We start from the raw sequence: 27,103 nt of genomic DNA, 5'->3' as shown, positions 1-27,103 counted from the left end.
TCATAAAATCTTGTATGTATAGAATTGTTTTATGGTTGTCTCTAGGATCACAAGTTTGGCTGTTTGTTAAATATTCATTTGCACATGCTCTTGCATGTGTTTAGAGTTCACTTTCAGCAGACGTCAGCTCTGCAAAGCTGCTATGTCTCCTTAAAGTGGATTATGAAAGCTTTTGTGCAATGCCTATACAATACATTTTATATTTTATCAGCTAGATTTACTAACTACAGTTATTCTAGATGATTGTTAATTATCCAAGTATGATCGGGCCAAATGATTATATTTAATTGCATTACTTGCATTTGTGCTTATTTTTGCCTGTTTTCTATAGGACTTCCTCAGAAGTAAAATGTGATGAAAAGGAATTTATTCCAGTAGGCAAAATTTTAAAAAAAGTTCTTTGCTGTCTTTTCTTTGCTGTTTTTGCTTATGTAGCCTACTGGAAGTTTAAGTATTAAAACTTTCTTCTGAAAAATCAGCATGTAGGAACAGCCAGTAGGCCAGATTCTGATCGCAGTGGCAACTGAAGTCAGTTGAAATAAGTGGGATCCTTACAAATTTCCATTGGGGTAACTGAGATCCGATCTAGTTCATATATCAATTTTATTTATAGGGATTTATCCATATAGTCTAACTCTGTTCTTTATCTACTGTCTTCCATGCAGAAGATGGAGTGCCTCGTTCATCTAGATCCATGTCTCTTGCCGTTGGAAAGGTATTTTGACAATATTAACAGAAATTAAACTGTTAAGTGAAGATTTTATGTAACAAAAGTTCAATCACTGTCTAAATATATAGAATTTGATTGCCTACTACAGTCCTGATAAATCTGAAGTGCAGTTTGTGTGATGGCCAATTCAAATATTTTGCAAAAAGAAAAGGAGTGCTTGTGGCACCTTAAAGACTAAACTTAGAGTCTCTAAGGTGCCACAAGTACTCCTTTTCTTTTTGCGGATACAGACTAACACAGCTGCTACTCTGAAACCTGTCAAATATTTTGGAATTTTGTAAAATTGAGAATAACTGTATACAGTAATAAATAGTAATTCTTGGAATTAATTGAAAATTTATAAAGGGGCCTCACTAATTTGTTTCAGAATAATAGTGTTTTAGAGCACAATCCTGCTTTACAGTCCATGGCCAGATCCTCAGCTGTGACTGTCATAAGTTGAGCATTAGGCCAAGAATGACTATATGAATAGGGGTTGCAGGATCAGTCTCTTAGGTTCTGAAATTGTCACTCTTAGCAACCACATCATTTCCACAACACCATAGAGATAATCCAGTAGTTTTTAAGGGTGTGGCTCACTGATTCAGTCAGCACAGGACAATCTTTTTTTATTGTTTTGTTAAAGCATTCATAACTGAGATATTCTCCATGCTTGATATTGACTTATTAATAACTTTAACAAAGCTAGTTTTAAATATGTGCAGACTCCTAGCCTTTGGAGACTCAGCTATGAGGCAGCTCCTTAAATTCACTAATTAATACAGCTGAGAACCTATTCAGCTAATAGGAAATTGATCTGTTATGTTGTTCAACTTCTGCAAGCTTTATTTCATATTTATATTTCATCGTTTGTAATAGTTAAGGTCCAAATTGTTCCCAGCCCCATGCAGATACTCAGTGGGAAGAGACAGGGAACAAGAAGCCTCCTTTATTGTTCCTCTCTGTCCAGGTGCCACCCATACTCCCATTCCTTGCACTCTCTGCACACAGGAACCAAGAGTTACTTTAGTATCTGCAGCAGTGCTAGACTCTCCAGAAATGGTAGGGCTAATCTTCTTCTCCCCTTCCATACCAGCAAGTAAAGCTGAGCTGGCATTTTGGGAGCATAGTGCACTATACTTGGATAAAGATTGTCACCGTCTACATTCAGGCATGCACTCTCCCAGCACGACTTGGAGGCATATTGCCTGAGTAGGGAGGTTCAAATTCTGCCCCACCCCCATGCTTTTTCTCTTGGGGGGGAGGGGGGGACAGCAGCAGCCTGGGAAATTCCATACCACAAATTGTGTTAAGAGAATGTTAAGTTTATACTCAGAAGTCAGGAACTACCAAGCTAAGGTTGCACATACCATTTTAACTCCTCTTCGTGTCTATATGCATTTTGATAGTCTTTTTTTGTTTACATTGTATTTATTTATTTTAAAAAAAGCGGGGTGAGCAACTGAAGAAGAAACAAAAGACCAAACAATGTAAAGGAATGGGAAAAGAGGGAAAGGAGACTGACATATTGGTTTCCATCCACTATGGATTAATAAAAAGTTTCTAAGACGGTAGACTAAAACTTTTAAGATTTGTCTGAAGTCTTTCTCTGAAACAGTACCTGCTCTTTAGCTGCTAGGTCAGCCAAGTCGCTGACCCAAGCTTCTATCCCTGGAGACAGTCTGCTCTTCCATCTAAGCAATATGAGTCACTTGCCTACAAGCACTGCTCTGGAGAACTAAGCTTTTCGTGAGTTGGAGAGTTTTCAAGATGATGAGCTATATCCCAAAAAACAGTTCTGGGAAGTAATTTTTAAGGAGGTATCTATTATCATACTAACCTTACTACTTATTCTAGCTGAAACAAATGTATCCTGGAACAGTCCCAAAACATGTGAGCCAGTGTGGTTCCAGGAGACCCACATCTCCAACAGCAGTCTGCTTTGGCAAGATCCATGCGCTGTAATCTATGTGGGGACCCGTGTGAACAAAATAAAATTTGTGGCTACATTAGCCTTAATCATAGATCAGTTGCAGAGTTTTAATGTTTTGCAAGGCATTTCCCCATTGTCTAGGGCTCAAAAATATACACAAATCTTTGTTTCAGGCCTGGCACAGGCAATCTGAATTAGGAAGGGTCTTTTGGGCCTGGAAGTCAGGCTGCAGTTGATTGGGTGTACCTAGAGATGGAGCTCTCTCCACATCGACTATAATTCTGGCATCTCTGCTGCTCCCAGTGCATCCGGACCAAATATGTCCTTCAAGAGGTGCTTACGCTGTGGGTAATGCCATGCCACTGGACCAGGTAAATAGTACTGTAGTTAGAGTACTTGGAAAAGAAGAAACTTGATCCTCAATCCAGAGACCCAAATTATCCCCTTATCCGTCCACGCTCTCCACATTAATGGTTTTTGATTGATTTTCAACAATGAGCTGCCCAAAATACAGCATCAATGTGTGAGAAGGGATGGAATTTAGTATTTTTAGCCAAACTGGGCCATGTTTGTTTGGTTGTTAATATTTTAGGGGACTGTTTTATGATTAAAACAGTAATGGACTGAACCCAGCCTTCCTGCCAGCAGGAGAAGTTGAAGGTTGATAGTCTTTAATTACATGATCACATGCTGTTTCTCAAATTTATAATATTGTATAAATTTTCCTTCTACCTTATATATATCATCTTCTTATTTATACTTAAACTGTTATAATGTTATTGTGTTAGACTACAATCAATATAAAGAGTCTTTCCTAAAGTATGCTTTAATACTTTTAGACCCCAATTCAGGAAAGCACTTAAGTATGTGCTTAACTTTTTAAGTTAGCACTTAAGTCCCTATTTACTTCACTGTAAGCAGGTGTTCAAGTGTGTTTCTGAATAGATACATTTCTGAATCAGGACCTTAGTCAGCAGCCATTTATCAGACCTTTTCTTTTCAACCAATAGGAAGTGCCAACTCACTTAGGTGCATATCAAGGAATGAGGCACTTAACTACAAAATTAATTTATCTGCCAACTTATCTGACCTATTTTTACCAGCAAAAAAATCACTATTATTCTGTTACATTTAATCCATAATATACTGTATATATTGTAATATATTGTGTAAATTTACTGTGTACTTTTCTTATAAAGGATGGTCATGGTCTTTGTCTGGTATATAAGGAGTGATACACAGTACTACAGAATGCTAGATGTGTGTCTAATTTTGTAGAAAAAAAGTGTATAATACTATTGTAAAATTGTGTTATTTAAGAAGCAATATGTGATCATGCACTTAGACTAATCATGATGGATACACCCAAAGGGGGAAGAATTAAGGTTGGACATGCTACCGTTTCCTGACTTTTGCAATATTAACATTCTCTTAATGTAGTTTTATGTATGTCTCATCCAAAATAGATAATTGTGTTTGCTGCTGCTAGTATAGGTTAGAATATTTCTGTTGCGTGGATTGTATGAATCTGCTTGTTTACAATACCTACCAACCACAGAGAATTATCCTTCAGTTGAGCTTCTTGTATAATAAAGTTTGTTGTTTAATGACAGAATATGCCTCGGAGGAGAGTCAGTGTTGCTGTTGTTCCTAAATTTAACTCATTACACATTCCCGGCCAGTCACCTACTACGTCACCCATACCTTCAATGCCATCTCTGGTAAGTAAAAATAAGTCCATAATTTAAAGAAATTAACATGTTTCTTAAACCCGTGTCATATCGAACTGAGCAAACATTTCTGAAAAATCTGAGCCCATTTGACATTGCAAATTTGAGTGATTCAAACTGCACTCAAGTATATGGTTTAAATTGGGAATATCCATGCTAGTCTCTCCTCACCTTTTCTCAGCACAAAAATGTATGAGACCCCCAAGCTTGAGGAAACACTTCTAAGAAGCCTCACACCCCCAAGCCTACCTTGTTGATTAGGTCTTCATTAAGACACACAGGGAATTTCCCAGTGCCATGAGCCTGTGTGGAATCTGTGACCCAACCTTTGTGATGGGGATAGTCACAGGTGGCTATGTAGCCCATGCTGCATAAAGGAAATACCCCCTCCGAATCAGCTTCCTTGGCTGCTTACCTTAGGAACCCAGTGACGCTGTATGTTGGCTCACTGGGGCCCCGAGGCAAGTCAAGGTATAATCAGATTCTACGTTATAGTTTCTGTTTATTCAGTGGTAATGTACTATGCATAAAAAAGTAAAAATAACCTCCACAGTAGAACCCAGAGGGGATGATAATTTCAGTCATTTACTGCTCTGTTATTGTGACAGCTCTTCTAATCAACTGTCACAAAAGTCTTCAGTATAAACCCAAACTGAAAAACTCATACAACAGAAATGTACAACTCCCACTATAGCCTGGGATAAGTAGCATATTCAGCTCCTGTGTTGTCTTTTTTGTTTACAGCAGCATAATCTGGTACTATATATTGTTTGCACATTAAAGAAGAACCAAATAAAACTTGAGCTTAACAAATCTACATAACGTATTACTCCAGTGCAAAATGTACCAGGTACTCCTAGCTTCAAGGATAGACTAACAGATCCAAGGTGACAGATCTAAAACTTTTAAAGATGTATGGTCAAGGCTCTCTACTGGAAGGCCAAAGCTTCTTTAATGGGGATTATTGCAGACAAGCAGCTGAAGAGCAGCACGTCTGATGGAAATGTCTTCAAAGGGACAGTATTTTTAGCTGAGTGGGAGTTCAAATGAAATTGATCTTTAAATTGAATTCAATTTAAAAAACAACATGATTGCATGACCATATTATGTCATTATGTGCCCACACGAATTGTTTAAAGACATGAATGGAGGTGAAAAATTCATTGTTAAAATTTCTCACTGAAAACCCAACAGAGGAAGCACAATTTACAGAAAAGGAAGAGACGGGAAAATAATCAACATACTATCCAGTAGTCAGTGCACAACAAAAGGAAGAGACTAAACAACACATATATAACGGAAGTAAGGTAGAGAGAGAGGCACAAAAGTGGCAAAAACAGCTACTCGTAATTTTTAAAGTCCAGCTACAGACTAGGGACCGAATGGCTAGGCAGCAGTTCTGCGGAAAAGGACCTAGGGGTGACAGTGGACGAGAATATGAGTCAGCAGTGTGCCCTTGTTGCCAAGAAGGCCAATGGCATTTTGGGATGTATAAGTAGGGGCATAGCGAGCAGATCGAGGGATGTGATCGTTCCCCTCTATTCGACATTGGTGAGGCCTCATCTGGAGTACTGTGTCCAGTTTTGGGCCCCACACTACAAGAAGGATGTGGATAAATTGGAGAGAGTCCAGCGAAGGGCAACAGAAATGATTAGGGGTCTGGAACACATGACTTATGAGGAGAGGCTGAGGGAACTGGGATTGTTTAGTCTGCAGAAGAGAAGAATGAGGGGGGATTTGATAGCTGCTTTCAACTACCTGAGAGGTGGTTCCAGAGAGGATGGTTCTAGACTATTCTCAGAGGTAGAAGAGGACAGGACAAAGAGTAATGGTCTCAAGTTGCAGTGGGGGAGGTTTAGGTTGGATATTAGGAAAAACTTTTTCACTAGGAGGGTGGTGAAACACTGGAATGCGTTGCCTAGGGAGGTGGTGGAATCTCCTTCCTTAGAAATTTTTAAGGTCAGGCTTGACAAAGCCCTGGCTGGGATGATTTAATTGGGGATGGGTCCTGCTTTTGAGCAGGGGGTTGGACTAGATGACCTCCTGAGGTCCCTTCCAACCCTGATATTCTATGATTCTATGATTCATTGTTTACAGAAGTAGTTTGAGAGCTCAATTTTCAGGAGATTTTGTGTGATGTATTTTGGAAGAAAAACTTCAGGTAAGAAACCCATTAACTTTATCATCATACTGAAGTTGCATTAGAAATCAATTCATGAAACCTAACATTGCATGGAATTTAACATTTTATTTCTCATGTTTTCAATTTACAGGCTGAATCACCCAATGGAAGAAGTAGTCTGACATCTACACCTGCCCTACCAGCCCTTCTAGAGAAGTGAGTGTTCTTAGGTTGTTTTTCATATTGGATTTATTAGACAACGAATGTATTTGATATAAAAATGCAACAATTTCTGTAAGGGAACTAAAATGATAGGATTATGGTCCTTGATGTCAATGAAGCTATACTGATATACACCAGCTGAGGATTTGACCCTATTATTCTACTACTGAGTGATTATCTTTTGCATTTCCTGTTTCAAGTATGAAGTTGTAACTTAATGAAGCAATGTAACTTTTTTAGAAAACCAGCAATTCCATTTCTACAAAACTTGGCCCTGATCCTGCAATCTGATCTACACAGGCAGTCATCTGTTTGTTTAGCCCAGGCCCCACTAGAAATACTTACTTTTAAAAATTAAATTTCCCTTGGAAAATAAAGGATTCAAAGTACAATAAAAATGTTTCATGAAACTCTACAAAGCTTCAGAAACCTATCATTTGTACAAAAGTTCTAAAGGTTTCACAAAACTCAAAACCCCACCAGCTTTTTCTCATCCCTGCAGTGCATGAACTGTACTCCACAGTATAGAATGGTTCTGTGCACTGAGATTTGAGAGGTCATGATTTATTTAGTGCCACATTTAAAAAAAATTGCTGCTTAATTAGTTGACCCTCGTGATGATGCTGTGCAAATCTTTCAGTGGTTTGGATTTAAATCTAGACATGTTTTTAGATTTCAGGTCTGTATTGCACCCATTTTGTGTATGTTTCATACCGCTTTTAAGCAAGATGAAAGTGGAAATGAGTACATCCAGAAAAATTTCAGCACCCAATAGAACAGTTCCTTAGCATGCTTTCTAAAGCTTTTGTCTGCTGTATTATCTCGGAAACCATCTCTCTGGATCTTTTTCATCACATCACAGTGCTGATGTATCTTTCAGCCTGAAAAACTCTGTCTTTCTTCCCTGTCTCTGGTCCTTTCCCCCACTGTGTTCCTCATTTTTCTTTTTTTGAGCCTTAGATCTGAGTTCAAGCTGCTGGTTCTAAGTGTAGTCTGCAAAGCTGTGTGCACCTTGTACTGCCCCCGCAAAGGTCCAGCAAACTAGCCCCTAGAGAGAGCTCTGTTTCTTTCATTCTTCAGTTTGTGAAATAACAGTCCTTCTTTAATTTAAACATTCCTCATTTTTGCCTGTCTGGGCACATATTTTGTTCATACTGCAGACTGTCCACCCACAGTGTTCTTTGTAGTGTATCAACTTATCCTGCTTTTTAATTTTCTTTCATTTGACACTTAAGTATACTCTTTAATACCAAACAGTTTCCCCTCTTCCTGCTCCCCTCTTTTGAACCATAATGCAGAATAAAAGGGTCTCAATCCAACCCTTGCATCTAACACAGTTCTTGCCCAGTATTCCCCTTGTTATGTTATATAATCTCATCTCGAACGTCTGCACTGATGATGGTACAATGACCTTTGTTGATGGGTGCTTTGTTGTCTGGTCGCACCAGCGGAAAGGCAAGAGGTAATGGATGTCGTTTAATTAGGCCACAAATTTATTCACTTAAAATATCTGAGAGTAGCCAGCAATAAATTGTACAGTGCAGATCATCATCATTTCCACATAATTTCCAATTTAGTCCCAGACATCCTGCTGCTGGGGCCCTGCTGTCCTTCTTTACCATCGCTGAGGGGGGGCTGTAAAAGGAAAGAGGGTTGACTCCTTGGTGTACCAGATGTAGGAGCCCCCAACTCCCACTTCCTCAGCTCCCTTAAGGGATGCTTTCCTTCAAAGCCTCTTTGAATCCATTTTATCTGATAACCATATCCCTTCCATACTGAGTACCTGCACTGGACATCTGCCACAATGAGCTTGGCTGCCTCTGGCCCATCCCCCACCAGTTTCCAAGATAGTTACTGATTCCTTCCTTAATAGTGGACAGAAAGGTCTCTAGTTGCATTGGTGTACCCCATCCTCCCTAAATAACTTAGGTGTCCTGTAAGATATGTCCAGATGAAGAATTATGCAACCCCTTTCATTACCCATGAATTTAGTCACATCCCTATTCATATATCCCCCAGTCATATCAATCCATGGACGCTTCACAGCTTCCTGCCACACCCTGCACTGTAATATGTCAGACCAAATAATTGTCATTCCAGGGAAAAAATCCTGGATCTGCCCCAAATCCCTCTTAGCTCTGATCATCAGTTAACTCCCCTACACCTTCCCAAATCGTTTTCACCAAGGTGAACAATAATCACATCCAGTGCCTGCTCCTGGGCCTCCAAAGAGTATATGGGGGAAATTAGCTGGTTCAAGAGCAAGCCTCTCCTTCCATGCCAGCTCAGGATTGCTTCACTACCAAGACCCAGCTGTTACCCTCCAGACAACCTGGAAGGCCACCTAAGCACCCAGTATACAATGCTGTGCTCTCAGATCCCACAGCACTGCTCGTTTGGCCTGTTTGCATGATTCTGAAATTGGAAGCACAGGAGAATTAGCTTTGATTCTCTACCTGGGGTCTCCCCTACAGCCTGTATACGTTCGAATGCTCTTGACCAATTGCCTGCATCACTGTCACCCCTCACCCAAGTTGGGCCAAAGCTGTTGCAGCCCCGATTTGGAATGAGTGGGAATTAAATTAATGCTCTGGTAGCCCCAACTTTGTAAACCCCTTTCTGAAAATTGTAATAAATGTATATGTTATGAGGATTCTTCCATCCCTGTGAATAAAGAGGGGCCTTTCCCCAACCAGTCTCGTTGCTATATAAGTCCTTAATGCCCACACTGGTTAAACCCTGACCTCACCCCTTCCCATTTTGGACTCACCTTGTCCTCCTCTTTCCACTCCCCCATCTGTTTTCAAGATCCTCAGGGTCAAGATGACTGACCCTTCCCTCCCATTGTAAATCCCACCACTCCAAAGCTCTTTCTGATGTATCCCTTGCTCACGCAGGCACTGGTTCGCTGACTGTGAAAGCTCTAAAAACCACTACCTGGACTGCAGTTTTGAACAAGGCCACCTCAGGTCCACTTCTGCGTATTTGGTGGAGAACTTGCATCAAAACCCTAAGTGTCTGAACAGTGATGGGATAATGGGGATCCTTTCTAGGTCCTCTGTCCCAAAACCACCTTACTAAAAACCTCCAGACTCTGAATCTGTTACAAAGAGCTGGGTAACCTCTCATTCGACTGACAAATGTAAGGCCTAATAGGTGACCAGAAATGGCAGATGATGCCAGCCCACAGAGGGCCAGTGACACTGTGTACTGAAGTATCTGGTCTTCTGGAATAGGTCAGGTCATCCACAGGCCCCTCATCTCTGAAAATGCACAAAATCATTGAACCTCTTGTCATAGACCTAAATGTTTGTGGTGCTCCTGATCTCTTTAATGCCCTGAGAGCCTTCATGTGCCATGGTCCTAGAGTGTTCTGGGTATCAATTCTGGTTTCTTGTTGGTTCCTGGTGTCAGGTCCCGAAATTTGTCCACCTGAAATTGAGAGAATGCATCAGCTACACTATTATCAATCCCAGGTACATCTCTGGCAGAGAAACATTTTAAGAGTTAATCACTGTAGTACAAATGCCCCTACCAGCTTTATAACCCTGGCAATCTGGAGGACTGGCAATTGATAAAATGTACTATTGCCATGTTGTCAGTCCAAAACACATGCTTTTGTTTGCAAAATCCATTCCCCAAATCGTTTCTGCTACCAAATTGGAAAGAATTCCAGAAATGTTATATCCTTTATTATACCTTTTAGTATCCAATCTAAGGGCCATTTCTCGGCACAGCACCTGCCTTGGTAAAATACCCCAAAACCTATTCTTCCTGATGCATTGTAATGAATCTTTAATTCTGCCTCTATCATCCATTCCTCCCTCCAAAAAGACACTCCATTAAAATGATTCAGAAACTGTTCCATGATTCCTAAATCCTCGTCATCTCTTTATTAACCATTTGAAAATGGATGGGCTTCGATATTCCCAAGGTGGCAGTTGACAGTCTGATGCAAAATGCCCACCCTGGGGCTACCAACTGACATGCAACATTTCAAAGTCCAATAACAGACTGCAGCTCCCACAGTATAAACTTCCTGGCTGCTCTAGCCTTGATGATCAATTCCAGAAGTTCCCCCAGTTTATCCTGGGGGAGTCCAGATATTTACCATCTGGCATATCTAACTCAATCTCCAGATGGATCAATAAGTAGAGGAGTCCCTCTGTTTTTCTTCATTGGCCAGAAGTACCCCCATCCTACCATTCAAAGCTTGGAATATGGCCACTGGGCTGACATGCTCCTCAGAATCTGCCCTGCCTACACACACAAAGTCATCCAATTAGTGTACCTCCTGCTATAAACCAGACTCCCGTGCCATTTCCCATTCCAGCGGAGTGCTGAATTTTTCAAACTCTGAGTATGAGATGGGTAATCCCATCAGGAGGGACTTATCAAAATAAAACTGATCTTCAAAGCAGAAACCCAAAAGATTAAAATTGGAAGGATGCACTGGCAGCAATTGATGAGCCACCTTGATGTCACATTTTGAAAACAGTGCCCCCTCAAACAAGTCCTAACCATGCACACAGGAGGAATAGAATATTGAACATAATTGTGAGTCATTAACCGAAATGCCCTGTGGAGATGACAAGTGGTGTTGCCAGGTGCCTTCTTAGGAATCAAGCCCTGAGGAGAAAACCCATAGGTTCCTCACAGGTAAGTGATTGAATGGGCCTGCTTTTTAATTTAAGATTATTATTTCTTGTAATACATAGTCAACCTCAAATAAGCCTTTCTCCACCATGTTATGTCCTCTCAGTTATTTGTATAGCTGTATCATACCTTCATGTCTTTCAGTTACATGCACTAAGTTTCAGAGGAACAGCCGTGTTAGTCTGTATTCGCAAAAAGAAAAGGAGTACTTGTGGCACCTTAGAGACTAACCAATTTATTTGAGCATGAGCTTTCGTGAGCTACAGCTCACTTCATCAGATGTTTACCGTGGAAACTGCAGCAGACTTTATATACACACAGAGAATATGAAACAATACCTCCTCCCACCCCACTGTCCTGCTGGTAATAGCTTATCTAAAGTGATCAACAGGTGGGCCATTTCCAGCACAAATCCAGGTTTTCTCACCCTCCACCCCCCCACACAAATTCACTCTCCTGCTGGTGCTAGCCCATCCAAAGTGACAACTCTTTACATAGTCAAGTCGGGCTATTTCCTGCATAGATCCAGGTTTAGATGCACTAAGTTGAGTTCCTTTAACCTTTCTTCACGCCATGTCTTCCTTCCATTACTGCTCTATATTTTCCTTTATTGATATGCAAGCATTCAGCCTACAAGTGCCTATATTCACTTTTCCTTCTGTTTTTAATACTAGTGGGTTTGTGGGTTGGTTTGTTTTTGTTTTTTATGGTTTTGTGGGAGGGAATGTCGTTTTGGTTGGTTTGTTTGTTTTGGGGGTTTGTTTGTTTGTATTTTTTGTTTTGTTTTTGTTTTGGAATCTGGTTGTTTCTTTTAAGCTTCCCAAGCCAGCATCTCCTCTCCTTCTATTCTCCCAAATGGTACCTCTAAGAATATTATGAGCAACTAACAAAAATAGAATGCAAGCAGACGTCATGATTAATGACCAAGCTGTAAGGCAGTAAATGATTTTAATTATCTGAGATCATTTTACCTAACCAAGGAGACGTTTCCAAAGAATTCAGAAGAAGACTAGGGATGGCTCACTCAGCTATGGCCTCCCTTAAGTAAGTATGGAAAAACCATGGCATCTCGAAATGTACGAAGGTGTGACTGATGAAAAGCCTAACTTTTTCCATAGCAATTTTGGATGTGAATTGTGGGAAGTTAATGCTGGTGACAAAAAAAAAATTGAAGCTTTTTGAAATTTGGTGATGGCAAAGACTCCTGTGTATCTCCTCGACTGGGGGGGGGGGGGGGAAGACTAACGGCTATTTTAGAAATATTATAGAGAGACAGACTCTGACGGCAGAAATCAACAGACACAAACTTATGTACTTTGGTCATAAATGACATAGAGATGGAAATAGCCTTGAGAAAGTTATTAGGGAAGGAATAGTGCAGGATCATCATAATAGGGGATGTCCAGCAAGGAGATGGATGGATGATGTGCAGCAGATCACTGGGAGGTCAGCTACTGAGTGCTTGAAGTTAGTGATGGATTGTTGAAGGCTTCTGAAAGTTCTGTTATGATGTCACCAATATTGAGAGATGAATAAATGGATTTATGTACTTTACTTACTTGTCAAATAAGGTACTGCTTAACATGAGCAAGACTGGAAGTCTCGGGCCCCTAGAGAATGACTCTGTTGAAAAACATATGCATCTATAGAAATTTCTGAAGACGGTATAAAAATATTTGGGTAGTGTCAATTACATACCCTGTTGAGTTTTATCGCAACTAATTTCTTGGACTTATGAATGCAAATTATGTGGTACACTACACTTTTTAAGATTTTGTATATTTGTGGCTTGCATTGGATCACTTCCCTGTTCAAACAGTGACAAACTTAAAGCTTCTGTAATAATCTGATGATAAAGATATGGAAACAGACTGAAAAATAAACACATGATATTTTGAGATGGGAACAGAAGACACACCCAAGCTGTTTGTGCAGATTTTGACAAAGGATTTCCATTGTGGACACAGGATGTGCTGCACTTAAAAACTGTGTGCCACGCAAGTGTATGAAAGCATACAGCATATTGATAGGCTCCTGTCCATGGCAAAACACTTATCTCTTGCAGGAAACATTGCACATTCTAAGGAAGTTGCTTGCTGACATTTCAGAATTAAAAGATAAGTAACTTGTTGAAGGACAAGATAATACTAAAATCCTTCTTGGCATACCGTGTATTTTTAACAATCTTACCTTGGACTATGTTAAATATCATTTGAAATTATTTGCATTATATTGTGTTAATCTGGATCAACATTTGTTAAGATGCTTTAGGCATTATGCAGAATTGAAAATTTCAAAATATGCAGTTCCTATCAGGTAAAGAATGCTAACTTTCACCTTTTTAGTTTGCTTTAAATCTCAAGGTATGTTTTGTTTTGTCCCCATTATACTTTACTTAAAGCTCTAATATTCTAAAGCTGGGAAAACAGTAGGTATAAATAACACAAATGAATGGGTATTCAGCAATACAGCTGTTAATTTTTGGTCCAATCATGCTGTCCTTACTTGAGCAAAATTCCCACTCTTGTCAAATCGAGTTTTCCCTAAATTTGATACATCCCTTGTAACAATAAAGAGATTCCAAAATGATCAGAAATCTAATCTACCTTTTCTCATCAATAAATTATTTTTTTAAAGTCCATATTATTCAGTAATACACGCATATCTTAAAGATTCCAGGTTAATGGCTTGTAAGTCTGTAGAAGATGTGGGGCCAACTGGCTCCCTGGTGTAAGCTTGTGCAGCTCTGTTGACTTCAGTAGAGTTATGCGTATTTGCCCTGTGCCAAATTTGGCCCATGAAGTGATGGATTTCCAGAAGTAAATAAGGAAACCTCACCTGGTGATAGTTCAAGGGACATTGGTCAGTTGGCCACCCACTGGGAGGAAGACAAATTGCTATAAATGTTCTCTTAAAAGAATCAATTGACCACAGATAATCTGGCCTCCTCTAATGGGATCCGATCCCACACCATTGAAGTCAGTGGGAGTTTTGCCACTCACTTCAGTGGCAATAAGATCAGGCCTATAAAAAGAGTTCCAGTTGCTTGAAGTTCAGACAAGACATACATCTGAGATTATTCCCTGATTTTTCTAGATGCCAGCATTCTTCAAGTGAGTTAAGATTTATGATCCAGAGACAAATAGTTTTTTTCATTTTGTGTGGCTAAATATAGATTTGGCCCTTAATCCTTCAAGTAAAAAAACACTTTCTTCACAAAACATAAATTATCATCTTCCTTTCTATCATTCACAGAGATATATATATACAATTACGCAATATGCAGTGGCTTATATTAAAGCTAAACATTCAAAGATATTAAAGTCAAAATGAAAATACACGTGTCTAAATGTATACATACAGCATATGCAACACATGAGAAGTTAGATTAATATGGAGAAGAAAAATAAGAGGAGAAATATTAAGTGAATAGGCAGTATTTATCTGTATTATCTTTCTTTGTCATAACCTGCTCCAATTTCTAGGAAGTCTTTTAGAAAGTCCAGGGAGAAATGGTTAAATAGAGAACAAACTAATGCTGAATATGAGCAAGGGAAAAACTCTCTAAAAAAAATACAACATTTAATGCCTTAGAGACCTGTCAGTTACTGCTCTTTAGATAGTGATCTTGAAATTAAAAGCTTGCTTAGAACCATTGTTTTTCTCTTTTGCAAGGTTTTTCTGCAAGGTAGTTGAAAAGAAGGAATTCAGACCTCCTCCCAAAGATACAGTTGAGTTTATCATAACAGGATCAGAATGAATATGAAAGGAATTGCATCATTCTCCAATTGCGTATTCCAAAAACAACACTTTCCAATGCTATTTTTCCTTTCTCTTTTTCTTTCATCTTGTTAGTGGAAAGTCAAATGGAGAGCATGACCATGAATCGCCTGCTTCTCTGCTGACACAGAGATCTTCGGAGGAGATCAACCGTGAGACAAAAGCCAAGATAGAGGAGGAAGCTTATAACAAAGGGTAAAAGTGTTTATGTGAACTGAATTCCCCAAGAGGGGCTTACCAGTTTAGGACACATCCTTTAATGATATAAGACAACGGCAAGTGTATGTGCACCACTTTCACTTCTCCATGAAGATGAGAGCCAAATACCTCAACATAAGTGGACGATAGAAATAACATTTACTCAATTCCCCTTAAATGACAAAACCTACTATCAACTATATGTTGCTTTGTAATGTGTAAATAAATAACATAGGACTAACTACCCCAGCTAAAAACAGTAAATTAAAATAATTCTGATAATGTGCAATAGTTTTAATGTCCTATACAATGTGCTGATATGTTTGTTTATTTTGCTGTCCTGCATAATAGCTTGCCTAGCATCAGAGCAGCTAGCATTATTTAATAAACTAAGGAACATAATTTTATTAAAGCTATAAAAACAAACAAGAGACAGATACAAACTGACAATTAAAACAATAGTTAACCCAAGTAGCTATGCTCTACCATACATCACGCCTTGAAGCTCATTAGTCTAAGCTGTGGTTCCAGCAAACTCCCAAAAAGAGCAATTTCCAAGGCAGGAGTTCTCAATTGAGAAAATTCTACTTCCAGCCCTGAAGAGTTTTACACTAGGAACTGATAAACCTAGCAGGGTGGCTCTTGTTAACTGCTAAGTGGGATACTGGGTAAAAAGGTTTATCTGAGATAATTGTACCCCAGACCACTCAGAGCTTCAGAGATCATCAGCAACATTAGATCTGCAGCCAGAAGTGAACAGGAATCCATTGGTGAACCTGGCCACAGCAACTTATCCCAAGCTGTATATGGCACCAGCTATAGGTTCTGAATGAACTTCAAGGGTAGCTCTACATGAAATGTCTTGCATTAATCCAAACTGGAGGTAACACAGTCCTGGATAACTTGCAAAGTCAACAATATATAGAAATGTTTGCAGCCTCCTAGACATCTCTACTTGAGGAAAGACTTCATGGGCCCCTACTGCTCTCCAAGATCAGGAGATCTACAATAACAGCTCCAAGCATGTGAACCCAGTTGGTGAAAGCTGGGCAGTTTTCCAGCAAATCACTTCCGTATGATCTGAATTGAGTCACAGCTGGTCACCTTTAATCCCTATACCAATCTTGGTCAGACGTTGGGAGAGTAATAAGACTGTAGAATCTGGGCTCAGTGAAAAGGAGATGCAAAGCTGAATGTCATCAGCATTGTAAGGATAGAACAGCCCAAAACATCTCCCCTAGGCCTTGATCCTGCAAAGGGTACAGCAGAGTTTGTGGTCATGCACAAGGTTGAGCAGAGAATTTATATGGGTCTGAGTAAGACTGATGACTTGACATAGCCTTTTGCACAACACAGACATAAGTTTCATGCCCTTTGTGTACCCACTCGTACTCACAAGAGCTCAGAGTAATCAATGGAGAGTGGGGCAATCTGTCTCCAAGTGCATACCATAGAAAAAACTCCATCACCCTGACACGTGTAAGGAAAGGCACTGAATTCATTCTAAAGACACTAATGATAATAGTGTATCTTTATTTTTGGGATGGACTGGAAGCAACTGGTAAAGTCCAGTGTCCAAAGTGAGTCAAAACCTACCCCTCTCTTGCGATACCACAGCAGTTGTGATCAACTGAGAACTTTAACCCATATTTGCAAGGTGATGGACTCAATGATCTGATAGTTTTTTCTAACTAATATGAATCTGTGTTGGAGGAAGGGACAGTGGGAACCTGTGGTATCTTAGTGGCCTCTGCCAATATTTTCCTGTTGTCTAGGCACCACACCACAAGCAGTATTTGTGTTTTATTTAATATTTTAACTAAATGGCCAGTTATTCACTGAACAAGAAAGAGATATTTACTTGGCACTTCTAGACTAAGAAATATGTTTTATGCTTAAAGTTATCAGGAAGGCTTAAAGAAAACCAAAGAACTTCATGAGCTAAAAGAGGAAGATGAAGAGAAAACAAATGAAATCCCTGATGAGCATGCAGAGTGTGAAAATGAAGAGATAAATAACATGAAAAACAGGTGAGAATCCAGTGTGGTGCATCTGCCAGGAGGCCAGTTTACTTTGAGATACACAGTTTTCTGCTTAGCACTGTGTCACAAGATACCTTCACAAAAGCATACTCCTGCCTATCAAGGCGGGACCTGATTACAAAAAATGTATTTTTCAACCTATACATTAAGAAAACCACCCAAGAAAGCTCACATATGGGCAAAGGGTCTCTTGCTTAGGTAAAAGCAACATTTCACATAAACACCTGTAAAAGATAATACTGACTGAGAGGTGAGCAGATAGATGTGCAGTTAAGAGATCCATTCCCCTGTGTATTTCTGCATCTGTTAATTATTTAAAGGTCACTTAAGCAAAAATAAATCTAGCTCCTTTTGCCTTCCAAGTCTGCACAAAGGCAAAAAAGCCCTGCTAAAAGTCAACCTCTACAGTATGTGTAATACAGCCAAGCGAAAACCAGAATTTCAGTGCCATGAGAAAATCTAATATATCAACATTTGCTTTTGCTCCAAATTGGGACACAGTGTTGAAATATCAAAATTTTTCACAGAATAAACTATTCCAAAAAATTCCAATTGGGAAATGTCTAAACATTTTTGACATTTTTGAGCAACACAAACATTGTTATTTTGCCAAATCAAAATGTTTCATTTTTGTTTGTTGAACTGACCCAAAACACTTAGTTTCAAGTCACATTATTAATATGCAACTCCCAATGGTTTGCCTCCTTGGAGCTATAATTCTAGTGCCTGATGCTGCTATTCACCACTGAGAACCAGGCTCCCTGGCTGGACTACATCTCCCAGGATGCACCAGGCACCTTGGTCAGAAACTCTGTCTGTTGTATCCTGGGAGATGTAGTCTAGCAAGGGAGCCCAGTCTTGAAGAGAGAATGGGCGCCCAAACTGAAACTCCTATGAGACAATATGGCACAATAAGGAAACACTGTTTAATGTTGAACTAACTCAAAAGAAAACTTCAAGTCAGTTCAGCAAACCAAAACATTTTGTTTTGGTTTTTGCAGGGTAAATTTCAATTTAATAGAAACTGCATTTTCTGTTGGAGAAAAAAACAAATTTAATGGAAAGTTCCCAACCAACTCTACCATGCAGCATGGAAGAGGGTGGGTTTGGGGGGTTTTGTTTGGTTGGTTTTTTTCGTTGGTTGGGTTTTTGTTTGTTTTTTATGTTGTTTTTTGTTATAGGATTTTTTTTAAACAAATTGTTTTAAAGATCATTATGCTGGTGATAGTGAACATCCATTGTTTCAGTATATGACCACATTGAAACTGTAGTGTGAGGTGGGCTAATCATGAGCAAAAGTGATGAGAATTCTAGGATGTGTACTGAAAAGGACGGTAACACTTAATAAAGGTTCTGAAGCTTCTTCCTCTTAAATTGTTTAATGGGACTTTTGAGTCCAGTACTGGACACCTGACCTGAAGCCTTTGATACATAATTTACAAGGCTTGCTGCAGCTAATTGCCTTTTCCTCTTGCGGATAGGTTGATGTTCTTGTGCGGATGTACCCATTCTATTTGATTATACATACACATTCTTATATTTTAAAAAACAGGCATTTGTATGTTAGAGAAGCACAGAACATTGATCAGAACAGGTAGAACATCTGACCATAAGCTGAGGCAGTTCTAGGAGGAACCCAAAGATCCTCTTCATTCTAGGGGCCACCATATTTTGCCCTGTAATTCACCCTTCTTCTAAATCTCTGCAAACATGTGGCCCATCCATGGTCCAAAGGTCAGCCTCCCTACTGGCAAGTCATGGAGACTTATATTGGAAAGGAACTATTCTAAAATTATTTAAATTAAGCGAATTATGAGCTAAACAGGACCTGAAATATTGTCAGATTCTAGTAATGGGACTGCCTTTTTGAAAGAGGGAATCAGGGGACTGGAAGTCTGTCCCTGTGCGGGACTCTGGAAAAGTAGCTCACTTAATATGGATCTACATTTCTGTTTATGTATTTGTAAAAAGGACATAACAATATGTTTTTTATCTAGCAGAGTGTGTTGGTCCTTTTATGCAAGATGGTACAGCATATAATTGCAAAGTTATTAATAGTCAAAGTATTAAGGTAACTGACTTGTATATAATTATTAAAGAAGAACACTTATATCTTTTTTCCATTTTACAGCAAACTTGAAGTTGTTATTAATTATTTACATATACTGTACCCAAAACTGTGTAAACACTGGAATGTGGTCTGGATTGTAGCAGCTGCGATAATCGTTTTTGCTGCGCTGTTGGGGATCTACCATTCATACAACTCCTGTGTTGAATTATCAGATGGACCCGAGGGGAAAGCCACCTGTTCTGCTGTCCAGCAATACTCCTGGTGGAACTCAGGACTTCAGCATGAGCAAGGCACAGAATAATAAACAAATTATAAAATATTTACGGTACATCAGTAAGCACACACTTTAAAACACGATTATTAAAGCAAGGTAGCACTTTGTCATTTTCCTGTTGCTAAATGTGATCAGTAAGCCACACTAGTTATTCTATGCCATCAGGCTTGGGAATGGATTGTGATTTACCTAGTGAAATTGACCATCTGATAAATACTTCTGGTTTTTTGTCATGATAATTGTATCTGACTGATATGACTTCATACAAATAAAGTCACATTTAAATCATGCCAAGGTTGTGACAGTCACCAGCATTAGCCAGGATATTCAAAGGGAAGACTGATACATTAAACCTTAATTCATGCACTTTTGAGGAAAGCTATAAAAGCTACCAGTGATAAAGTATTTGCTTTAACTTTGCATTTCTTGGCTTTTATTGACTGATGTCATAACTTTCACAGCAGTTATATATAGGATTTTTTTAAAAATGTAATGTCCTTGTTTAGAATGAGTGGGTGGGAAAGAAAAGCCTTCTGCTGAAGACTAAAAATATTATACTGGGCCAAATTTATCCTTGGTATATTTCCATAATATGAGTTACACAAAGGATGAGGTTGGCCCAATAATCATGCAACAGTGCAAAATGGAATGCTGACTAAATATGTTTTGTATTGCTATTCATAATGCATTGCAAGAGGGAAACCACTCCATTGTTTGAAGAGGGTTCATGTTAAGGGCTAAATCCAGGTCTGTGTGGCAAACAGACCAAGTGCCCAGTGTGTCTCAGAGCCTCTTTGTATGTCAAAGGGACATGCTATGTGGTGCATTTTGCTGCTCTTCTGAACAAGAGTGCAGTGCACTCCCCACTAGCAGTTGCTATTGATTGCAGCAAAACAGTTACAGTTGGCAGATTAGACATATCCCCTAAACCTCAGACTACAGCACACTAAGAGAAGGGGTGAAGGCCAGCAGGTGAACTATGGATGGATTCTGACCAGCTGCTTGCACTGGAGACAGAGACTCCCTGTGTCTTTTTCATGCCCTTGCACACCATCATAACACTGGTCAGAGCTGAGCCCTGCGTGTGTTTAAAGTGCTTACTGATTTAATGTCCTCACGTAAAGAGGTCACTGTGCACATGCAGCAGCTCATTTTAGAATCAAATGCTGTGTGTGTTAGCTGTTCTAATATATTTTCAAAACTCCAACAAGTTATGAGGCCATCACAGATTAATTGTTTTTAATGAGCCACTTATTGGTGAGTTATAGAAGCTCACGGAAGGATAAGAAAATATTTACCCAAGGTCGACGCTTTTGTGCATGTATAATTTCAAAATGGCCAAATCATTTTTGAAGAGAATTCACCCATGGGCTAAGGTACTGAAATGTCTGGCACTTAAGAGTATATTGTATGTACCTACAGAACTTGAGTTGGGATTTCTGGTCAAGTATGTTCATCTTTCCATTGCTATGCACTTGAATACAACTGAACTTTTAAAGAGAGTGTGACACTGGAGAGTATTGTTGGGTCTCAGATGTGTCGGTGTTTTGTGGGATTATGAATCTAGTTTACTGAGTGACTAACGGCAGTTTCCCCTTGGGAAGGATAAGGAAGCCATGTGCAGTACCTAATTCTGACTTATCTGCAGCCAGTAGCAGGATGTTTTCTTTCAATATAGTCCCCAAACTCTCAGCAAATGAAACTAGCTGGGAGAATAAAGGTTTTTAACTGACTCAGAAGTGTTTTAACTCCGATTTCTCCCACCAAAAATAACAAAGCTCTCCGGAGAGATTTTTCTCTTTAATGTTAACTAACTCACTTCTTTTACCGTATTTCTCGGGCAGATGTTGTTCCAGGAAAATATCAGATGGCCACCACTGTTGCTAAACAAATAGTGCTTGAATTAACCATTTGGTGTCTTTAAAAAAAAACAAAAAACCATCTCTGGAGGAGTAAAGGAATCAAAGTGATTAAAGAAGCTCCATAAGGCTAAAGGAAATGTGCCATTTGTTCTCTATTTGTAAACAGCAAAGAATCAAATAAACAATTGAGTTTTTATAAATTTTCTATCCGTTTGGATGCAGCTAGAAGGCCTGGCAGATTCAGACTCCTCCATTCCAAAAGATGGACTTTACTCAAATTGTGAAATTAGTATGTTTGATGACCTGAGCATTAGTGTGATTAGGTGCCCTTTACAAAACAAAGCATTGGTACTGATCATTCCTGTGGTTCAGCCAGGGCCAAATCCCTGTGCCCTTACTCACATGGGCCCTGATCCAGCAAAGTACTTATGTTTGTGCCTAACTTTAAACATGTGAGGAATCCCACTGACTTCTATGAGACTAGTCACATGTTTAAAGTTAGGTATATGTGTAAGTGCTTTGGTGGATCTGGACCACAAGGTGAAATTTGCCCCTGTAGAGAGGGCATGCACATCCTATCTGGGACTTAATTAGTGCATCGGCCTTTTGGGAGCTCACTGCACAAGGGTGAATTTCACCCATGAGTTGTTCCATTGGTTTGAGTAGAATTTCTCCCATGGGTCAGATATACAGAATTTAGCCTCCAGAGTCTTTGGTTACTAAGGGCTTAGGGGGAAAGGATGGGCAAAGGGCAAGGTGTTTTAAAGGGGATTAAAAGATGAAAATGAAATAAAGTGAAAAATAATTTGGAGATTATTTTTATACCTACTGTAATTAAGCTGCCCACTTAAAATAATAGCCCCACAGTGACAGTACAGAGTAACAGAGTATTACAGTAACAGTACACAGTAACAGAGTATTAAATACTTTATCTTGTTCAACTAATTAATGAATATACTTTTGTGTTTAGTGAAAATTAGGGTTGTGCTCAAAAACTTTTAAAATCTAATTTTGTCAGTCTGATTTTAATTAACTATCTCTGAAAAGAAAACTTCTATTCTCTGTGTTCATAAGGCATGTCAGATTACAAACAATAGGTCAATTATTTATACTATTAATACGGAAATAGTTTTCTTGGGGTGCAATATTTATTTTTCTGCTTCAGCAAGCCACGTTTATTGTTTCTCATGCACAGCACTGATGTTTTTAGTAGAAAGAATTGAAAGGGGGCACTATTTTTGTGTATCCTATTGTTTAAATTTGTAACACTGTAAGACCTTGCACCAGTGTGCTAGTATTGTACTGTATAGTATCACATACTTGAGTTTTGAAATAAAAATATGGTTTCAACGTCCTTTCAATCCCCAGCACAAGAATTATTTAAGACACGCGCACGTTATCTAAAACTGACCTACCCCTGTACAGGTTCTTGCTAGGAACCATAACAACAATTTAATGATGAGCTAGTAATTAAGGTTTCCATTCCACACTTACTTCCACTTGGTTTACTGTGTAATTTGAATAGAAGTATAAAGTGTTGGTGCCCCTCTCACTCTCATTCCAGTGACGCAAGAGCAATCTATGTCCTTCTGGAACTTTGGGTATATCTTAAGGAAACCTGTTATTTGCCAAGAAAGTGTGCAGCATAGTCTTCTAATAAGATGAAAGTAGCCTTTGTTAAATGATCTCACCACTTTTTAATGGTTTACATTCGTTCTGTTGCATACCCAGGTCATCCCATTTACCCTTTTTAAATACTGGCACAATTTTAGCTTTCTTGCAGTCTTTTGGAATTTCCTCATTGTTTCAAGAGTTATTGAAAATCAACATTTTGATAAGCTCTTTTAAAACTCTTGGATGCAATTTAGTAGCTGCTGTTTAACATCCTCCTGAGGAGTTGTTATCGAAATGGAAAATGTTACATCATCATTATACAATATGACTACATTAACTGTTCTTCTCAGACACAATACAGAAATATTTATTGACTATTTCTGCCTTTTTTTTTAATTACTATTGACAATTCTACTATTTCCAACCAGTAATGGACCAATGCCATTGTTAGGATTCTCTTTGTTCCTAATAAACTTTAAAATCTCCTCCTTGTTGTCCTTAACTCTACTAGCCATAGAGTTGGCCTTTGGCCTTTTGCTTCCCTTATCAGTTTTCTACAATTCTTAGCTTCTGATTTATATTTATTATTCTCAACTTCTACTATCACCTGATGCAGAAGAAACAAGCAGTGGTATTTTTCAGGATTAGCTATACCAGTGGCAGACTCCTTTCTCAATGGGAAAAGACTTTTTAAACTTTCTTCTGACAAGTCTTGGGTGTTGCTGGCATTCCTGTAAAACAGGGCACGCTGACCCTTTATGGTAGGGTACAGGCCTGACACTGCTTGTTGCCATGTTCAGGACAGAATGAGTAGAATTCTAGGAGGGCTAGTTCCCAACACTGATGAGAGATGTATGCCTTGCATCAATGCATGATATGAAAGGTGGCATGGATATAAGGTGCTTTCTTTTCTTGTGTGAAAGAGAGACCAGGGAAGAAGCAAGACCTGCTGTGGGTGTCTCTACAGAGAGAGAGAGAGAAAGAGAGGCCCGGGAAAACCTTAGTTGGGCATTTTGAAAAAGCCAGTGAAAAGTTGCATGAAGTTCCAAGGAAGGGTGGTGGTTGTGGCAAGGCAAAGGAAGTAGCTTTGAAGGAGAAGAGAAGGAGAGAGAGTTGGGGGTCAGACTCAGAACTAATGCCTCCTTCATTGTTAAGGGCCCCAAGGCTGGTACTTGTTGAACAGGGAGGGCACAAGCTCCCTTTTTACTCTGAGGGGCTAGTGGGAAGATGTTGCTGTTGTATCCTAGAGAGGGGAGAAGAATGAAGATTGACATATCTTTAGGTGAGGGGCTGTTATGCCTCTGAGAGGGGTTAAGACTGACAAAGCCACAAGAGAACTGTAAAAAGAAAAGGAGTACTTGTGACACCTTAGAGACTAACAAATGTATTTGAGCATAAGCTTTTGTGAGCTACAGCTCACTTTATCGGATGCATGCAGTGGAAAATACAGTAGGGGGATTTTATATACACAGAGAACATGAAACAATAGGTGTTACCATATACACTGTAATGAGAGTGATCAGGTAAGGTGAGCTATTACCAGCGGGGGGGGACACCTTTTGTACTGATAATCAAGGTGGGCCATTTCCAGCAGTTGACAAGAATGTATGAGGAACAGTGGGGGAAGAGGGGAAATAAACATGGGGAAATAGTTTTACTTTGTGTAATGACACATCCACTCCCAGTCTTTATTCAAGGCTAATTTAATGGTTTCCAGTTTGCAAATTAATTCCAATTCAGCAGTCTCTCGTTGAAGTCTGTTTCTGAAGTTTCTTTGTTTTAATATTTCCACTTTTAGAGAAGCTGGGTAAAGGGTTTGGACTTTTTATTAGGCCATTTGTTATTCTAGAAACACCCCTCTCTCCCTCAGGTGGTGTTGGCACCCTGAAACAAGGTCCTGACGTTTGTAAATAGATCGTATTGAACTGAGACTCTCTACTGCTCCTCACCCTTGTGCATCCCACATGGTCCCTTTACCAAGCACCACAGAGCCCTGTTTGGAGTCTCCTGTTTGGAGACACACTCTAACGAATGTTCAGATTGTCACTCTCACAAAAATCACAAATTCTCTGAGATTAGCAATGCTTGTCAGCATTTCTAAATATTATTGTGAAACTTCAGCACTTCTAAAAATCTGGCGCCAGATGCTGACAATTTTCCTGACCACATATTCTAAGAAATTATTTGTTTAATTTGCATTAATAGACATATGTCTGTCATAACACTGATCCTAATACCAGGTAAGTTAAAATGAAAAACAAACTCTAATTTTGCTTCCCTGGCCTAAGGCCAGCTTCTTTCTCTCTAATTTCCATTTTAGCTGTTCCAAAAGCCTGTGAAAAATCTCACATTTTAACACTTTATACTGTTACAAAGGTTCTTAATACTTCAGTCACTAATGTTTTTGTTTAAAACCCTTTTGATCTCACTATCCAGTCAGGCATAACTCTCATAGACTTCAACAATTCTGGACAGAATTTGGCTATTCTAATTATTAGGGCTGTCAACGATTTTAAAAAGTAATAGCAATTAATCATGAGATTAAAAAAAATAGTCATGATTAATTGCAGTTTTAATTGCACTGTTAATGATAGAATACCATTTATTTAAATATTTTAGATGTTTTCTACATTTTCAAATACATTGATTACAATTACAATACAGAATACAAAGTACACAGTGCTCACTTTATATTATTAGTTTTTATTACAAATATTTGCACTGTAAAAACAAAAGAAATAGTATTTTTCAGTTCACCTCATACAAGTTCTGTAGTGCAATCCCTTTATTGTGAATGTGCAATTTACAAATGTAGAATTTTTTGTTACATAACTGCAGTCAAAAACAGAACAATGTAAAAAGTTAGAGCCTACAAGTCCACTCAGTCCAACTTCTTTTTCAACCAATCACTAAGAGAAACAAGTTTTGTTTACATTTACTGGAGATAATGCTGCCCGCTTCTTATTTACGTCAGCTGAAAATGAGACCAGCCGTTCACATGGCACTGTTGTAGCCAGCAGTGCAAGGTATTTACGTGCCAGATATACTAAACATTCATATGCCCCTTCATGCTACGGCCACCATTCCAGAGGACATGCTTCCAGGCTAATGACAGGTTCTGCTCGATAAAAATCCAAAGCAATGCAGGCCGACACACATTCATTTTCATCATCTGAGTCAGATGCCATCAACAGAAGGTTAATTTTTCTTTTTTTTTTGGTGGTGGTGGTTCAGGTTCTGTAGTTTCTGCATCGGAGTGTTGCTCTTTTAAGTGTTGCTCTTCTGACAGCATGCGCCACACCTCATCCCTCTCGGACTCTGGAAGGCATTTCAGATTCTTAAACCTTGGGTCGAGTGCTGTGGCTATCTTTAGAAATCTCCCATTGGTACCTTCTTTGCAGTTTGTCTGCTGTGAAAGTGTTCTTTAAATGAACAACATGCTGGGTCATCCTTCGAGACTGCTATAACATGAAGTATATGGCAGAAGCCGAGGACATACAATTTTCCCCCAAGGAGTTCAGTCCCAAATTTAATTAACTCTTAAACAAGTGTCATCAGCATGGAAGCATGTCCTCTGGAATGGTGGCCAAAACATGAAGGGGCATAAAAATGTCATGGTAAAGTCAGGGATCTAGATTCAGCACAGGAAGGCCCTGCAAGAAGGCTTATGTCTGCTGTGACTCTCAAGTTCTCCAAGGTTTGGCAGCAGGACCCCTTCATTCCATGAGCCAGGTGGTTTATTGGGGATTTTCATTTGGGAGCCAAAAGTTTAATTCAGTAACATGTTCAACTTCCCCCACCAGCCTTGGTGAAACAATCCAGGGAAAATGCCCAGAGACATTTCTCTTATTCCCCGCCCAAGGTAGGCCATCCTCAAATCTATGCCTTGC

At 39.2% G+C, this 27,103-nt stretch overlaps 1 protein-coding gene across 12 annotated transcripts in view; it reads left to right on the top strand.

Annotated features, from left to right (window-relative positions):
- Nucleotides 1–22,953, top strand: part of IRAG1 (inositol 1,4,5-triphosphate receptor associated 1) — a 137,967-nt gene extending 115,014 nt beyond the window's left edge. For all 12 annotated transcript variants that reach the window (XM_048852734.2, XM_075129410.1, XM_075129413.1 and 9 more), the window contains 6 exons: nt 666–715; nt 4,256–4,363; nt 6,646–6,710; nt 15,228–15,347; nt 17,252–17,380; nt 19,524–22,953. In XM_048852734.2, coding sequence (XP_048708691.1) covers nt 666–715; nt 4,256–4,363; nt 6,646–6,710; nt 15,228–15,347; nt 17,252–17,380; nt 19,524–19,764 — 713 coding nt within the window. In that variant the 3' untranslated portion in view covers nt 19,765–22,953. The remainder of the gene's footprint in view (nt 1–665; nt 716–4,255; nt 4,364–6,645; nt 6,711–15,227; nt 15,348–17,251; nt 17,381–19,523) is intronic.
- Nucleotides 22,954–27,103: the final 4,150 nt, after the last annotated feature.

The sequence above is a fragment of the Caretta caretta genome, chromosome 6 (assembly GCF_965140235.1).
Source record: "Caretta caretta isolate rCarCar2 chromosome 6, rCarCar1.hap1, whole genome shotgun sequence".
NCBI classification, from domain to species: domain Eukaryota; kingdom Metazoa; phylum Chordata; order Testudines; family Cheloniidae; genus Caretta; species Caretta caretta.
The sequence above is the reverse complement of the archived record's forward strand: the minus strand, read 5'-3'. Positions and strand labels throughout refer to the sequence as shown.